A 17835-nucleotide genomic window follows, 5' to 3' on the forward strand; every position below is an offset into this window, starting at 1 on the left:
CAACAACCAGGGGTGGGGCAGATAATTAACCAAATCAGCCAAAGTAGTCGTGGTTACAGCAACAGAAGTTGGCTATTCTGCACAATTCACTCAATTACTTACTCCCCAAAGGCTTTCCAACATCAACAAGGTATTATGGAATAGCCTTTCACTTGCTTGGAAGATTCTGGTTCTAACAACACTCAAAATGCTCGACACAATCCTGGCAAAAGCAGCCCACTTCCCTTCCACCACCTTGGGTATTAAACCCCCTACACCACTGACGCATTGTGGCTGCACTGCCTACCATTGACAAAATGTACTACAGCAACTCGTCAAGATTTCTTCATCTGCACTATCTGATTTTTTTTTGGGGGGGGGAAATACTTGATTTTAATGTCCACTTGTCAATTTGCCTGTTCAATCTACCTTGGGTCATGGCCCTACAAGTACCTCATCTAAGTGGACATTTTTCATGTGCGAGCCTCAGCCAAGCGTCAGCAGGATACTTGACAGTGGAAGGAATCACAAGCATGGCAGACATTAATTCTTTCCAGAAGGGACAACTGAAGTCTCTCGTCATTTGCTAACCAAGGACCATTGTCAAATTATTCTTTCAGATTGTTGATCAGATTTGCAATCTTCCCACCTGTGAGTTTTAATAAATGTTCAATTGTTGTGGCTACTTCATCTACTTCTTGAATTGCTGAATTGTGGACCATCAGCCTGTGAACTAGATCTCCGAGTAGGCAGTAACTACTCTTCACATTTGTCCTCGATAGTATTGTTCTGAACCAATATTAATATCGGTTGACCCACTGTCACCGCAGTGGAAGGCCAATGAATGTTGAACCATCTCTCTTAAGCTACTTGTTGGTTAAAATCAAGTCCATGTAAGCCCCAGTCATGAGGTCTTCTTTCTTTATCCCCAGCTCCTCCATCAGCTTCTGAGCAATAGCTTCTCCTTCTTCCAGGTTTTGGTCTTCATTAAGAACCACCTCCAATTCCATGAAGTTACCAACGCTCTTTCGTCACCACACCTTTCACTCCCAGAGCATCAGACAAAACTTTCATGAGCCCATCTGGATCTGCTGTGGGGGATATGGAATAGTCTGAGAGCTTGGGTCCATCCATATCAGCACGCTGATAGAATATGAGCTGGCCACCTCCATTCTTCAGATTGCGCAGTTTAAGACGTCCTTTCAAAACATCACAGAAGGTATCTTCTTGCATTATTAAAACTCCCTCTGATTTGCTTAGTCTTTTGCATTTTCTATCAGCTGATCCCAATCACGGACGGCAGCTTTGATCTCCACGTTGCGAGGCATTGTCAACTCGCCCGCGCTCCCCCGCTCCTCATCAAACTCCCCCACTATCTGATTTATGACCTCTACCACTTAGAAGGACAAGGGCAGTAGTCACACAGAAATACCAATGCCTCCAAGTCATACATCATCTTGACTTGAAAACATACAGTTGTACCTTCATTGTTGCTGGACCATGGTCTTGGAACAATTGACCTAACAGCGCTGCGGATGTACAAACACCACACAGACCGCAGTGGTCCAAGAAGGCAGCACATCGCCACCACCTTTCCACAGGCACTTTGGGATTTGCAGTAAATACAAAAAAAATCAGCAAGTATAAAAAATGGAAGGAGTAGGAGAGGAGAGAGCAGTTAACATGGGAAAGGAAGTTGGTTGAGTGAATTTTGCAGAATAGCCAAGGAAGTTGGTTGGCAGTTTAGTTGGAGTAGGGTAGAAGGAGCAGGATGTGGACACAATGAGCTTGGAAGAGGGCATTGAGAGAGATGAGCAAAACAAAAAAGGTGCCAGTTCAGGACTAGGGCAGGGAGTACCCTAGAATTTGGCCCAGTGGGTTTGAAGATGGGAGGAAAGCAGCAATGGCAATTTATTGGATGGTCACAATCCTGGTGACATAGAGGTCCATAAACTCCTCACACTTGTTGGAGCTGAAGATGAAGGAGACAGGAAGAGGAGTTAAGAAGATAGTCCACAGCGAGAGAAGTAGCTGAGGGTTATCATTACAATCCAGGATGATTCTGGAAAAGTGAGAAGATTTGGTGGATACAATCAGGACCTGATGGCATCATCTCTGAAAGTGAATGGCCAAACCTTCTACATTCAAGTCAGCATCCTTTAGTCTTAAGGGCGCAGAGATGAGGGCTGTATCAGGGCAACAAAGTGTGAAAGAATCCTGGTTTTAATGGGGACAAGGATGATGTTGAACACATTGGTAGCAGTGGAATGCCTTTTCAAATTTCCTATGGAGTGGTTTATTAGTTTAGTAAATATGTTGCAGTGATAGTTCGAAGGAAAAATGCAATTGGAGGCTTCTAATTATATTGTAATCGTCTAGACCTCCATCTCCACTCATCTGCCTCTGCATTTGAGTTCCTATTTTCCCTTGATGTCTACAACCACATAAACTCCGCAACCCATATTCAGTTACCGCACTGATCTTACCCTCTCATAGGGCAGCACGGCGGCACAGCGGTTAGTACTGCTGCCTCAGTGCCAGGGACCTGGGTTCAATTCCAGTCTGTTGTGGCGGCTGGGTTTTGAAAGTACAAGAGTAATTGAATTGGGAGATCTTTTTGGGAGGGTGGTGCGAGATGGAGGAAAGTGTGGTTGGGAGCAGGAAGAAGCATAAAATAGAATTCTTAAGATGTAGGAGGCCATTTGGCTCATCGAGTCTGCGCTGACCCTCTGAAAGAGCACCCTATCTGTGCCCACACCCCACCCTATCCCCGTAACCCAATAACCCCACCTAATCTGTTGGGGAATCTTATTGAAACTTACAGGATACTGCGAGGCCTGGATAGAGTGGACGTGGAAAGGATGTTCCCACGTAGGAAAAACTAGAACTAGATGACACAATCTCAGACTAAAGGGATGATCCTTTAAAACAGAGATGAGGAGGAATTTCTTCAGCCAGAGGGTGGTGAATCTGTGGAACTCTTTGCCGCAGAAGGCTGAGTGTCTTTAAGGCGGAGATAAATAGGTTCCTGATTAATGAGGAGATCAGGGGTTAAGGGGAGAAGGCAGGAGAATGGGGATGAGAAAAATATCAGCCATGATTGTATGGTGGAGCAGACTTGATGGGCCGAGTGGTCTAATTCTGCTCCTATGTCTTATGGACACTATGGGACAATTTAGCACGGCCAATCCACCTAACCTGCACATCTTTAGTCTTTGGACTGCGGGAGGAAATTGTGCACCTGGAGGAACCCATGCAAACACCGGGAGAACCTACAAACTCGGCACAGGCGGTGACCCAAGGTTGGAATTGAACAAGGGTCCATGGCACTGTGAGGCAATAATGCTAACCACTGTGCCACCGTGCGGCCCATGAGGGGCAAGATCAGTGCGGTGACTGTGAATATGGGTTGCAGCATTTATGTTGGTTTGTAGACATCAAGGGAGAATAGGAACTCAAATATAGAGGCAGCCAGATGAGTGGGGATGGGGGTCTAGGGGATTACAGTATAATGTCCAAAGATGTGCAGGTTAGGTGGATTGGCCACAATAAATTGCCCTTAGTGTCCAAAAAGCTTAGGTGGGGTTACTGGGATAGGGTGGAGGTGTGGGCTTGAGTAGGGTGCTCTTTCCAAGGACGAATGGCCTCCTTCTGCACTGCAAATTCTATGATTCATTAGAAACCCCCGATTGCATTTTTCCTTAGAACTGTCTTTGCAAAACCAACAAACCACTCCATAGGAAATCGAAAAGGCATTGCTCAATTTTCTTCCCATTCCCATAATGAATAACAACGGTGAGAAAAAATTTGTGACTCACTGAATGACCCCATAGCATCTGTAATTTAATACTAAAGAATGGAGATTGCTTCCCAATAAGTTAAAATTTCTTTTTAATTTTCTCCAATGAGATCCATTTCTCTTCCACAATGAAGATTTCAGTTTCCTTTCAATACTAGTTATGGTGACTGAGCTGAGCCCTCGAATTCTGCAATACAACAAACTAACAACCAAAATATGTGTTTTCTTCACAACCTGCACATATTTTGTTAAGTAAACTAAATAAGGCGCTTTACCTGCTCAGGAAAAAATTCTTGTAGAAATGTTCCCAGTAAGATGATTCCTAGTCCTTCAGGATCTAATTTGTTCTTCATAATGTTTACACTGAAACAGAGAAAACATTTTACTGAAAGCCATATCTAACAATGTATGCATACAATGAACAGAGTTTTCAGTTCTGGATTGTGCAAAATATCGCATAACGATTAGCACTGTTGCTTCACAGCTCCAGGGTCCCAGGTTCGATTCTCGGCTTGGGTCACCATGCACGTTCTACCCGTGTCTGCATGGGTTTCCTCCAGGCGGTCCAGTTTCCTCCCACAAGTCCCGAAAGGCGTGCTTGTTAGGTGAATTGGACATTCTGAATTCTCCCTCAGTGTACTTGAGCAGGCGCCAGAATGTGGCGACTCGGGGATTTTCACAGTAACTTCATTGCAGTGTTAATGTAAGCCTACTTGTGACAATAATAAAGGTTATTATTACTATATACAATGGCACCTGATTGCTTCCAGAAAATAAACCAAATGATTCTGGACATGTTACACATTGGTTTACAATAAAGTATATGATTTTGTGAATCCTTTTTGTATAAATCAAGAATAATTTGTATTCATTAGCTCCTTTGCTGTTGTGTGTAACTCAAGATACTTCAAAGGAGAAATGGATGCCAAACAGGATTAAGGGTAAAATTTAGGGAATGTCTCAAGACACAATTTCAGGCATAGGTTTTCAGGAGACTTTTGAAGGTGGTGAGATATTGTAGGCAGCTGAAGAGGCAAGAATGGCTGAATGCTCTCCTAATCATAATGGAATGAATGAAATTTAGAGGTGTGGAGCAGACAACCCAGGACAGATTACTTCAGCAGGGTTGGCAAAATCCGGGAGGAATCCATAAACGAAGAGCACATTGAATTCAAAATAAAAGCACATGACTGCGGATGCTGGAATCTGAAATAAAAACAGAAAACGCCGGACAATCTCAGCAGGTCTGACAGCATTTGAGGAGAGAGAAGGGAACTAACGTTTCGAGTCTGGATGACTTTGTCAAAAATAAATTTGAATTCAACATGTTTGGGTCGGGGGCAAGCACAGGGTTAATGGCTGGGCAGACTTAGTGCATGATTGGTCGGCAGTGGTTTGGGCAAGCTGGGAGTTTATGCTGGAGGGTGCTTAAGAGAAGGGGGCATTGGAGAAGTCAGGTATGGAGATATGAAAACTTGGATGTGGGTTTTTAGCAGCGATGGAAATGAGAGGCCAAAAAGGGGTGATGCTGTCGACATAAAAATAGCCTTGATGATGAATCCAACACAGATTGAGGTCAAACAGGAAATCAAGACTGTGTCCAATTGGGCAGACCCTGAGCGGTGAAGGATAAGAGTGCCCAGTTTCTGTTGGGATGTACAGGATGAATTTGTTCAAGCCAGTATTAAAAGTTAGAAAAAAGATGGTTCATCCCAACACTTCAGACAAGCAGTCAGGTAGCATCGGAGTTTGAATGAAATGAAATGAAAATCGCTTATTGTCACAAGTAGGCTTCAAATGAAGTTACTGTGAAAAGCCCCTAGTCGCCACATTCCGGCGCCTGTTCGGGGTGGCTGGTACAGGAATTGAACCGTGCTGCTGGCCTGCCTTGGTCTGCTTTAAAAGCCAGCGATTTAGCCCAGTGTGCTAAACTGATAGTAGAGGTAGACTTCGGTTGCTGTAATTTAAGTGCAAACTAAAACATACTATGGTTGAAGGGCAGCACAGACACAGGAAATAGAAGCGGTGAAGGAACCATGGAGCACTTCCAAGGACTGTGTGGGGTAAAATCACTGTAGGCAACGTGCTGGCTATGTTTAGTCAGTAGGAGTGGGACCAATTGAAGAGGGTTGATTACAGAGCTGGAGGAAGGTGAAAGAGACAACCAATTGAACACAACTGACTGGCCAAGGAGGACAAGGAGAGACATTGTGCCCTAGTCATAAATTGCAACAAGGGATGACTTTGACCAGAACGGGCTTTTTTTGCTGCAGGTTGTTCAGGAATTGGACACAACAATGAATGCTGTCAATGCCCACAAGATGTAGCTGCAGATGTAGTGACTTACAAACAGTACTGAAAGAAACAGCTTTGCTTTTCACTTCATGTAATGTCAGCTTTGAACGATGATGTAATGCATTTTTTACATACTTTAAAAAAAAAAAAAAATTGGGGGAAAAATGTGATGGAAACGAGGGTGAAAAGGAAGTTAATTGGAAACCGGGGCATGGAAACTGCGAAACAAGAGATACACAGGAGAGGCTTTGAGCAATCAGTCGTTAACGGAAAAGGAAATGGGACAGAGTGGATTTAATTATTTTCTGAGCTACGGGTGTCACTAGCAAGGCACAGCAGATCTGATCGTACCTGCTTTATACCTCCACTGACATTGAAAGATTCATCATATTGTGAAAGACTCGCTCATATTGTGAAAGAAAGTGATAGTAAATCGGACAGCAAGAATTGCAGAATGGATTAAGAGTTTTTTTAAAAAAGAAAGCATGGAAGAAACATGATTTACTGGAAGCCTTTTTATTTGATCTTCCAATTTATTGTGGGAGGAAACATTGAAATAAACAATCAAAGCTAAGTTACGGCTAACTACTGTGGCTATTGGCATGCCAGCCTTTAATAGCAATGCATGGTTTAGATTTAATCCACAGCAAATAAATCAACATTCTGGACTTTGGTATAAATGAAGTGGTCATAAACTACGTAAGAAAAAGCTGGAATTTGATTTGATGCCTGAGGATCTACAAGAATAGCCATTTCCAAATAAACATAAACACTTTTAGATGAATTTGTGTAACAGAGCTGAAGTATCATGAGGGTCACTTGGCCGTCGCAAATATAACTTATGTTTATGCTATTCAAATCTTTGCCCTACTCCTCATCCCTCTCTCCATAGTAGTGATGCCAGAATTAAACTGCTGTTAGCTTTTTTGCCAGCACAATCTGGTACTATTCAAAACTATTTGCTTTGCATCGCCTTTTTTGGGAGAAAAACTCGTATCAGGTCATTTATGTTTAACTTATGAAAGCAAAGACAAAGTAGAATCCAGAGATTCCATTTGTCAGCGTTTAAAAATTATACTGCCTTGTGGAGAGGAGATAAAAAATCCTATGATCAAACAGGAGATGTGTTCAATGTGCTTTCCATTCAACAGGATCTTAATGTTGATACTAAAGGCTAGCACACAGAACAATACTTCCCACTGGTAAACTGAAGTGATGCTTATCCAAGGCGTTTTAAAAATTTGCTTAAAGAAAATGTATTTATTTTTTGCTTCGGGGAATATTAAGTTGTGTGAAAACTGTGGTATTCTTCGAAGTACGGGCAGAACGGTGGCACAATGGTTAGCACAGCTGCCTCACAGCAAGAGGAACCCGGGTTCAATTCCAACCTCGTGTGACTGCGGAGTTTGCACTTTCTCCCCATGTCTGCCTGGGTTTCCCTCGGGACCCCAGTTTCCTCCCATAGTCCACAGATGTGCAGGTTAGGTCGATTGGTCGTGCTAAATTACCCCTTAGTCCAAAGATTAGGTGAGATTATGGAGTTTCCAGGATAGGTCGGGGGATTGGGCCTAGGTACGGTGCTCTTTCAGAGGGTCAGTGCAGAGCCGATGGGCCCATTCTGCACTGTTGGGATTCTTTTGATTTTATGAGCACAGAGGGTTTTTCCAAAACATACAGCTACTTTGAAGAAACAGAAACATATGAACAAAAGGGCAATCTAGGTACACTGCAGGAGAATTCAGAATGTCCAATTCACCTAACAGCACGTCCTTCGGTTCTTGTGGTAGGCACTCTGGAGCACCTGGAGGAAACCCATGCAGACACGGGGAGAATGTGCAGACTCCACACTGACAGTGATCCAAGCCGGCAATCGAACCCGGGTTCCTGGCGCTGTGAAACAATAGTGCTAACCACTGTGCTACCGAGATAGTGAAACCTTGCGCATGGTCTCACAAATTGACAATAATTCTAACTTATGGAAGAATTAAGAGAATGGTTTAGCTCAGTGGGCTAGGCAGCTGGTTTGTGATGCAGAACAAGGCCAGCAGCGCAGGTTCAATTCCTGTACCAGCTGAGAATTCTGAATTCTCCCCGTGTAGCCGAACAGGCGCGGGAATGTGGCGACTATGGGTGTTTCACAATAACTTTATTGCAGTGTGAATGTTAGCCGACTTGTGACAATAAAAGATTATTTATTTATTTCAGGAATATGCAAGGAAATTCCACCGTAACACTCTACGGCAATCAAAAAAATACCAATAGATCACGGTCACCCAGAGGTGCTTAATTAACCCACCAACTAAATATGCCCAATTGTTTTTGGTAGCATTAGAGTGCTAGGATCAGAAAATATAATTTCTATCAATCGGTCCAGTAGTTATATATTTCCTACTCCACTTTATCTTTTATACCATGCAATAGCCTTTTCTGTGGAAGATATATAAAACCGTCTTGAAATTCATTCCATTCTCCACTTGCATTGCTCCAGATTGCTATTCTTATTGTTCATTAACCTCAACGTAAATAAGTTGTATGCATTCACATTCTTGCATCTAAATTCAAACCCACAACTCTTTGTCTTCGAATTTGCAAGGAACATTTCTCTAGGATGCGGTATATTTAGTCCTCTTCGAATCTTAACTATCCCAATCGCATTATCTGTAAGCTACATTATTCCAAAGTAAATATCCCCAGTACCCAGAGTCTTTCAACATGTTCAGGTGTCCAATTCCATGTATCAAATTGCTCGTCTTTATTTGTAATCCCTTCAAAGTTAGATACCTCAGATGCAAAGTAGTGCCTAGAATTACATTTGTCAATTTATAACAGTGCAATAGCTCACCAGTAGTTTGAAAAAACTGATGTATAGCCTAAAAAGTCAATACAACTAAAATATTGGCCAGTAATATGCAAGGATAAAGTTAGATTGGAAGAATGTGGATTTTATAATAACCCAAGACACTGGTACAACCAGCATTCTATCACATTTATTGCAGTGTGCAAGCGCCGACTGAGGAACAGTCATGATTTATTAGCTACTGAGGCAGGATGAGTTCTGAAGGTTTATTGGGTATGGGATTATCCCTCTCCTCATTAAGCTTGGTATCTAACATCTGATTTGGATCATTTTTTAAAGTTTTAGAGCCTACCTTATGAGTGCTCATTGCACTGTCATCTTAAATCAAATAAAAATGCACTGCCACTCCACACTCATTCCATACTTAATTTCTACTCCTTGTGATTCCATAATGCAATGATGCGCATTATTAAATAAAATCAGTTCATGAATTCAGAACAAGGAATATCTCCCATATCTTAAAAGAGCAGTGTTAACCATAATTGAAGAAAATAAATCAATTGTGGCTGCGTGAGTTTCCTCCGGGTGCTCTGGTTTCCTCCTAAAGTCCAAAGATATGCAAGTTAGGTGGATTGGCAATGCTAAATTGCCCCTTAGTGTATGGTTGCAAGAATAGGGCGAGGTTTGGGCATGTGTAGGGCGGTCTTTCAAAGGGTCAGTGCAGACTAGATGGGCCAATGGCTTCCTGCTGCACTGTAGGGATTCTATGATAACTAAAACCAACAGCCGGACACACACTATAAGTTTCATTTCAGGAATATCAACAGTCTTCATGAAAGATTTGGCAGTTTGTTATATAATCTCTTCCTGTTAATCATTTAATTGCTAGGAGAAAAATTTGAATCATCGTCAAGTTGCAATTAAGCAATGTTAATAGAACAGCAGAGTTCCTTTTGCACAATTTTAAATCCAATTAATAGACAATCTGAATTAAGCAACTTCAAGTAAAAATTAATAGATATAGAAATCCTTTGGGAGAAACATTTATGAAACATATTTTGTAGCACACACCACTACTGCATTCAAAATATTTTTTGCCTCAAGTTTGCGTACAAGCAACATGCAGAACAGCTGATTGATTCCAGTCCCATCTGGTTTTGACAAATAGTCCCTCTTTCCAAATCCAGTGAAAATGGTTGATTTTTATTGGAATACTGACAGAATAGCAGAGAGTGAAATGCTTACAGTTGGCGTGAGTGCTGCAGTTTTATATCTAATGTAACAGCTTTATTATTATCTCCTATCTGGATTACGTCTATTCCTACTGATACTGATTTTGCGTACTCTCATGTACATGTCATTGAACAAGAAACAAAAATAAAGTTTGGCTCGAGTAGAAATTGAATGCACACCATGCTCAAGGTAGTGGAACAGAAAAGCATCTTAATATAATTAGAAAGAAATCAAGCTACCAAGGGAAATGCACAGAAGTTAAGAAAACATCTTGCACATTTCAGCAGTTTTGGACACAAAAATGTCCCATTTAACCACTCCAATACTGTTTACAAAATGTTACTAGTTACAAACTGTTGGCTGAGACATAGGACAATGTTTAGAATGTAGCCAAGAACATAAATGGAAAAAGATTGATTGATTTGGAACATTAGTTGATTGTTCTCTCAGAACTCAGTAGACCCCAGAAAAGCAAAGCAGTGTGCTGTACTTGAGATAGCTGCCCAACGTTTGCCCTCTCCCAAGTTATCTGCCTGCCTCCGGAATACGCCTTGCACCTAAATGGTGAGTGCAGTCTGAATGAGAATAAATAGGTCAGTTATAGATAAACTTCTACATATGATTTAGAATCAAATGGGTGAGTCAGAACAGTGTATGGATTTGTAAAGATGCTTGGCTGGTTGAAATTTGAGTACATCACAGATCGCACCGATAAAGGTATTGCAGTGGATGTCTCATTGTTGGACTTAATGACAATAATCTTTACTATTGTCACAATTAGGCTTACATTAACATTGCACTGAAGGTACTGTGAAATTGTGGAATGTGCTTAAAAAAGCACTTATTGCAAATACATGATATTGAATGGCAGCACGGTAGCATTGTGGATAGCACAATTGCTTCACAGCTCCAGGGTCCCAGGTTCGATTCCTGGCTTGGGTCACTGTCTGTGTGGAGTCTGCACATCCTCCCAGTGTGTGCGTGGGTTTCCTCCGGGTGTTCCGGTTTCCTCCCACAGTCCAAAGATGTGCAGGTTAGGTGGATTGGCCATGCTAAAATTGCCCTTAGTGTCCAAAATTGTCCTTGAGTGTTGGGTGGGGTTACTGGGTTATGGGGATATGGTGGAGGTGTGGACCTTGGGTAGGGTGCTCTTTCCAAGAGCCGGTGCACTCGATGGGCCGAATGGCCTCCTTTTGCACTGTAAATTCTATGATAAATTAAAGATAATGCAGCCACATGGAGGGTCGTCTGTTGGAATGAACACAAAAAAAACAATTAAAGAGTTGAGGAACATCAGATTGCTGATACACATGCATTAAAGAGCGAGTGCGGGTGGAAAATGACACCAAAAGGTAAAGCGGACCCTTGGCTTTGGGTTATTAAATATAAAAGGCAGAAATAATGTTGAATTGTATAAGATATTAGTTATGCCACAGTTGAAGCTGTACATTCAAGTCAGAAAAGTGGCACATTGTACTTATCCATTTCTACATTATTCAGTTAATTTAAAATTACGAGTTGTCAACAAACAAAATATACAAGGAGACAAATTACCGATTTATTGTTGTAGGAACTATAAATTCAACACTTTGTTTTAATGTTTTATGTCACAATACTGTAGGTAACACTTACTATTCAGGATCTGACACCAAGTCTAATGCTTTCATCACATCCTCCAGCATTGTGTCTGGTACAAATCCGTTATCTGTAAGGACATAAAAAAATCTTTGATGGAAAATAAACTAGTAACTCCATAATGACTGATGGAAAAATATTAGTCCCAATTTATCATTCTTTGCCAGAACTGACGGTCAGAATCCTGAATCATAAGTGTTTTGCTGACAACCCATAGCATAGAAGTTAGGGCTGCCAAGATATTCAAAGCTTTAATTGTTATTAAAATTTGTATCTCAGTTAATCTTGGTCTTAGCTGCACATTTAATTGGCAAAATAGCTGCATCCATTTCAAGTTGATGTTATGACAAATGCTTTATCAACCAAAAAGCAACACTGCATAAAAACTTTGGAGGAAGAACAGCTTTGCATCTGAATCACTGAAATACTTGTAGGCCATGAATGGGAATCCTAATGAGAGACCTGTGGGAGTCCATTGCTAAGTGAAAGATAGTCTGCAGCTGGCTTTTTGCTCTTTGTCCTTTTCTTCTTTCATGGGATATGGGAGTCACACTGGCTAGGCAAGCATACATTGCACATTCCTAATTGCCCTTGAGAAGAAGGTAGTGAACTGCCTTCTTGAACCACTGCAGTCCATCTGGTGAGTACACTCAATGGCGTTAGGAAGGGAATTCCAGGTCTTTGAGAACAACAGTGAAGGAATGGCAATATAGTTCCAAGTCAGGATCGTGTGCAGCTTGGAGAGGAACTTACAGGTGATGGTGAACTCATGTGCAATCTGCCCTTGTCCTTCTAGGTGTTAGAGGTCAAGGGTTTGGAAGGAGCCTTAAGTTGCTGCAATGCATCTTCTATATGGCATACAGCACTGACAGACACTGTTGCAGTCAGTTGACTGACAGTGGTGAATGCATCAAATGTACATAATGGCAGCACATGTACAGAACATTCAAAGTGCCTGTACACAGATAGGCCATCAGAATGGCGCAAGTATGAGGTGATGAATTTTTACAAGAGGGATGGGGAGCAGCATTACAGACTTATGGCACAATTCTAAAAAGTGTGCAACAACAGAGTGTGCTGGGGCTGTGTGTGCATTGATCTTTGAAGGTTGCAGGGCATAGAGGGAAGGGGTTATTAAAGCAAATGGAATTTTGAGTTTCGGAATTGGAGACGTTGGGTATAAAAGCATGGAGATTATGCAGAACCTTTATAAAGCTCCAGTTATGCCCAGAGTACTGCATCACACTTGGGGGGAAAAAAAAAAAAAGAGTGCATAGGAGATTTACTAGATTGGTTCCAGGAATGAGGGGTTAAGTCAGAAATGGCTGAATGGCCTCCTCCTGTGCCGTAACTGAACTCTATATGACATCTGAACATGCACAGAAACAGCATCTTATTTGCACATTCAAGATGCACTGCAGTAACTCACCAAGGTTCCTCCGCCACTACCATCCAGAAGGTCAAGAGTAGCAGATACCTGGGAACTCCATCACCTGGAGGTTCCCCTTCAAGTCATTCACCACCCTGACTTGGAAATATATTGCTGTTCCTTCACTGTTGCTGGGGTTACATCCTGGAACCCCCTCCCTAATTGCACAGTGGGTGTGCCTACACCTCAAGGACTTCAGCGGTTCAAGAAGGAACTCACCGCCATTTTCTGAAGGGAAATAACCAACGATGCCCACATCCAGTAAATGGATTAAAAAAAGACATGACTACAAAAAGGAATATAATAGAAGCCAAAAAAAAAAAGGTTTTGCTAATGCACAGGGCTTGTGGTGAGGAATTTATGGTTGCCTGTTGGTCCTCGAGGTACTTTATGTGTTAACTCCACAAATGATACTAGAAAATTAACACGTTAATCAGAGTTGAAATTCAATTAATTGATAGCCCGAAGATGAATGATTTCAAAAGGCTTATTATTCAGGCATAATGTGTGTCAAGAAAAGTTAATGAAAGTATGTAAAAGTGAATAAACATGTTAAGCAAAGACAACTCTGTACCACCCCTGATATAGCTAGGCTAACTGTCAGAGGTGCCATTTATTGAATGTGATGTATTAATCTGTGGCTGCCTGTCCTCGCAGGTGGATCCCATGGAATTTTTGAGAAGGGAAATTCTACCTGGTGTCCTGGTGAATAATATTCATTGATCAACATCAGTCAAATGGACTATCCTGTCATTATCACATTGCTGTTTGTGGGACCTTACGGTGCACAAATTGGCTGTCATGTTTTTACAACAGTGACTTCAGGGGGATTTGGCAGTGCAGTGGTAATATCACTGGACTGGTACTCCAGCGGCCCAGACTAATGCTCTGGGTGCATTAGTTCAATCCTATCGCAGCAACAGATGGAATTTAAATGTAATCAATAAACCTGGATTACAAAGCTAGTCTCATTAATGGTTACCATGACAACGGTCATTGTTTTGTGTGATTCCAGTCCTATGGCAATCAACTAACTGTTCTCAAATGGCCTAGCAAGCCACTCAGTTCCAGGGCAATTAGGGATGCAACAAGAAAAACAGCCTTTCCAGCAATACCATATTCCATGAAATAATAAAATAAATACTTCAAGAAACGGTCAACTATGAAGTGTTTTGGGACACCGAGGCTGTGAAAGGCAACATGCATTTTTTTTTGCACTTTAATTTCACTGCAAGTAAGAAGTTTGCTTTTCAGAATGCGTATGACCAATTCTTTCTAATCATGAATATAACAATTGTATCTATTCAAGTGGGCAGCATGGTAGCACAAGTGGATAGCACTGTGGCTTCACGGCGCCAGGGTTCCAGGTTCGATTCCCTGTTGGGTCACTGTCTGTGCAGAGTCTTCATGTTCTCCCAGTGTCTGCGTGGGTTTTCTCCGGGTGCTCCGGTTTCCTCCCACAGACCAAAGAAGTGCAGGTTAGGTGGATTGGCCATGATAAATTGCCCTGAGTGACTAAAAGATTAGGAGGGGTTATTGGGTTACGGGTATAGGGTGGAAGTGAGGGCTAAGTGGGTCGGTGCAGACTCGATGGGCCGAACGGCCTCCTTCTGCACTATGAGTCCTTTGGTCGCCTTGCGTTTGCAACATCACAAACACAACAGAAAGATTTCCAGAACTTGAGTATTGCTGAAAAAAAAAGATATTTCGTCAAAGCTTTTCATCTTGTACTCATCAGGACAACCATGAGAATACCAATGTAAGGGAAAACAAAGTTATACTGTATGAGGAAAGTGCGGATTGGTTGGGAAGCGGACTCCCATTGGCAGAGGCATTGCCATGGAGAATGCAGCAGTTGATGGTGACTGACAATTAACTGCCAAGCAGTTTTGCGATTCCGTGATTGGACAACATTTGCCAAATAATTCTCAGTGCGTTAAGAATTATGTTGACAACCAATAAAAAATTGATCATTGCGCTCGCAGTGCGGCACATATGCATGTACTGGAAGCCACATATATTAATCACCAGGGCCCTGTTCTTTGCAGAATGAAAGAGTATGTACACACATTGAGCATGTTTCAACTAAACAAATTTCACTTCACTCCTCAGGGGCAATGCCTTGACCAATCAGAGTCAAGCTGTTTTTAAACAATGTTTGGCAGTGAACTGTCAGTTGCCATCAACAGATGCATTCTCCATAACAATGCATCGACCAACTGGAGTCCACTTGTCAACCAATCAGCACTCTCTTCTCATACAGTATAAATTTGCTGATTTCCCTTACATTGATATTCTTGCAATTGTCCTGATGGGTTCAAGACAAAAAGCTTTGACAAAATGTTGAAGCGATTTTCCAGAGAAATTCCCCATGTTTGCTCTTTTGAGCAAAGTTAAAGCATTATAACAGGGCAATATTTAGGAAATATTTCAAATGTGTAATTTCTTTGTATTTTACAATTATAATCATCAGCTGCCACCATTAGCCTCTCGTGGATCCTTCCTTATTTCCTCTTCACTGATCAATATTCTCAGCCTCATTTTGTCCTCTGGTGGCAGACCTTCTAAATCTGCTTTGCTGAAGCTACCTCAAGGGTTAATTGCATTAGGCAGCGGCACTTGCAAGGAATGCCTAGTGAGAGTATATCCACAACTGTCTATTGATGGACTCCCTGCAAGCAACAATTCCTACCCCAGATTGTGGGATCAGCCTTATGACATTCAGATGGAAAGTCTCTGCTAAGCAAATAACTGGAAATTTGGATTCTTTCTGCTGAAGGTAATAGGGATATGTCCGACTGATTGAAAAGAAAACATATAAGCTTTGAGGGGAATAAATGCAGTAGAGTCCCTGAACTGCAAAAGTCCTGAGTGATCTATTTTACAAATGAGTCTTGAAGTTGAAGGCTCCAATTAATAAACCATTTGAGAGGTAACATACAAAATAACTATGAAACAATATGACAAAAAAGGATGGGTGAGTGAACATGACTGAACTATGACTTCACTAACCACCTATCTTCCTCCTGAACAGAATTACTCCCATCAAGTTTTCTGTTGCCTGTTTGATCAATGACAAACACAATTGTTCGAGTTCTCGGGATGCTTGGATATTTTGGTGACATTAACCACTTCTCCTCATGCTGTCTTTGCTGAACAATTTCCATTCATCAATATTTAAACTTTGTTAATTTATCCTGTGGATCCTTAGGTGATCATTGATAACATCAGAACATATATTTCCCCCAATTCTGAGGTTATAAAATTGTAAACAGGTCTATTTGTATTTTGCACCAATCAGTTTTTGTACGGTGCGATTACATTTGCTACCCTCTAAATAATATGCATAGATGCACATTGGGGACAACTGTCAGCAAACTTTATTTAAAAGGAATTCACATGAGTGGTATGAATGACTGAAATATATTAGGAAATTTTTAAAAATGCATACAAATGAGTTAGTAATTTTTGAAAAGTTGGACAAACTCCGTGCTTTTCAAATGGTTTTCTACAACCCTCCCAAAATTTAGTTGAAGTGGGAATAAGACTTGAAAAGTTGTGATCCAAAGCCATTAACTGGGCTAAAGGTAAAAAGCACTGGGTGCAATAAGCTTACATAGACTCTAAGAATGAAGAATCCGGAAAGCAAAGTTACTAGCATATGGCCCATGAATAATTGTGATAGCAGAAATTAATTTAAAATAGGCAACATAAAATACTTGGGATGGAGTACTCCTTACTGAACAAATAAACAATGATGTCTCAGTCATGAAAGACTCAGTGCCATTATAATCGGCGAGTCTTTTAAGAGGAGCTTTTCAATCAGTCTCTGAACTCGCAAGACCCCCGAGTTGTTTATATAATGCCCCAAATATACATCAGCTAAAGTAGACCGGCCACATCCCCATACCATTAGTTCTGTAAAAATTGTAAACCATTACAAACACAGTAACGTTGACAGACCCTTCACAAAAGCAAAATGCTGCTTATTGTGGAAATCTGGAATAAAAAGAGAAAATACTGAAATAATTGGGTCGGACATAATCCGTGGAAAGAGAAAGAGTTAATGGGCTGGATTTAGTCCTACCATCACAGCATTGGTGGGTCTGGATGTTGTTCGGAATCTGACACATGTCCGTGTTGGTGGTCTGAACCCACATTATATGGCAGCAAGTTTACAAATGGAGTCAATGCACACTTGCTGCTGGGTCATGCAGGAGGGGAATGGCTCAGAGGTTGGGAAGCCTGAATCATCTGAAGGCCATGAAGGGTCTGGCACCATATTTAAAGGACAGGCAACTCTATGCTAAGAGTTGGAAATCATCTTGCAAGCTTTTGAACAAAGCTTTGCAGTTTAAATCTCTAATATCTGTATTTCTATTGGACCAGCACCATCACACAAGATCATTCGGTGGAATCAACAGATTCAACGGAGGACAAATGTTACACTCCAGCCAATGCACATTACCTCCAGTGCTTGAGGATAAAGGAGGATAAGGTGGATGATGCTGCAGTAGGCTCTACAAAACCCAGCCCAATGTCTCAGGTCAATGATTTTCAATCAGAACTGACCTCCTTGATTTGAAACGTTAACCATTTCTTTCTCCATGATGCTGCCTGACCTGACCCAGCATTTTCGGTTTGTGTTTCGGCTAGACCTAGTGCTCC

General features: G+C 41.5%; 1 protein-coding gene across 2 annotated transcripts in view; it reads right to left on the minus strand.

Moving 5' to 3' along the window:
- mindy3 (MINDY lysine 48 deubiquitinase 3) overlaps nucleotides 1-17835 on the minus strand; it is a 162719-nt gene that overhangs the window by 21909 nt on the left and 122975 nt on the right. For both annotated transcript variants that reach the window (XM_072508668.1, XM_072508667.1), the window contains exons 12-13: nucleotides 11736-11808; nucleotides 4054-4141 (exon numbers count right to left, since the gene is read on the minus strand). In XM_072508668.1, coding sequence (XP_072364769.1) covers nucleotides 4054-4141; nucleotides 11736-11808 — 161 coding nt within the window. The remainder of the gene's footprint in view (nucleotides 1-4053; nucleotides 4142-11735; nucleotides 11809-17835) is intronic.

Source organism: Scyliorhinus torazame, chromosome 6 (assembly GCF_047496885.1).
Source record: "Scyliorhinus torazame isolate Kashiwa2021f chromosome 6, sScyTor2.1, whole genome shotgun sequence".
NCBI lineage: Eukaryota > Metazoa > Chordata > Chondrichthyes > Carcharhiniformes > Scyliorhinidae > Scyliorhinus > Scyliorhinus torazame.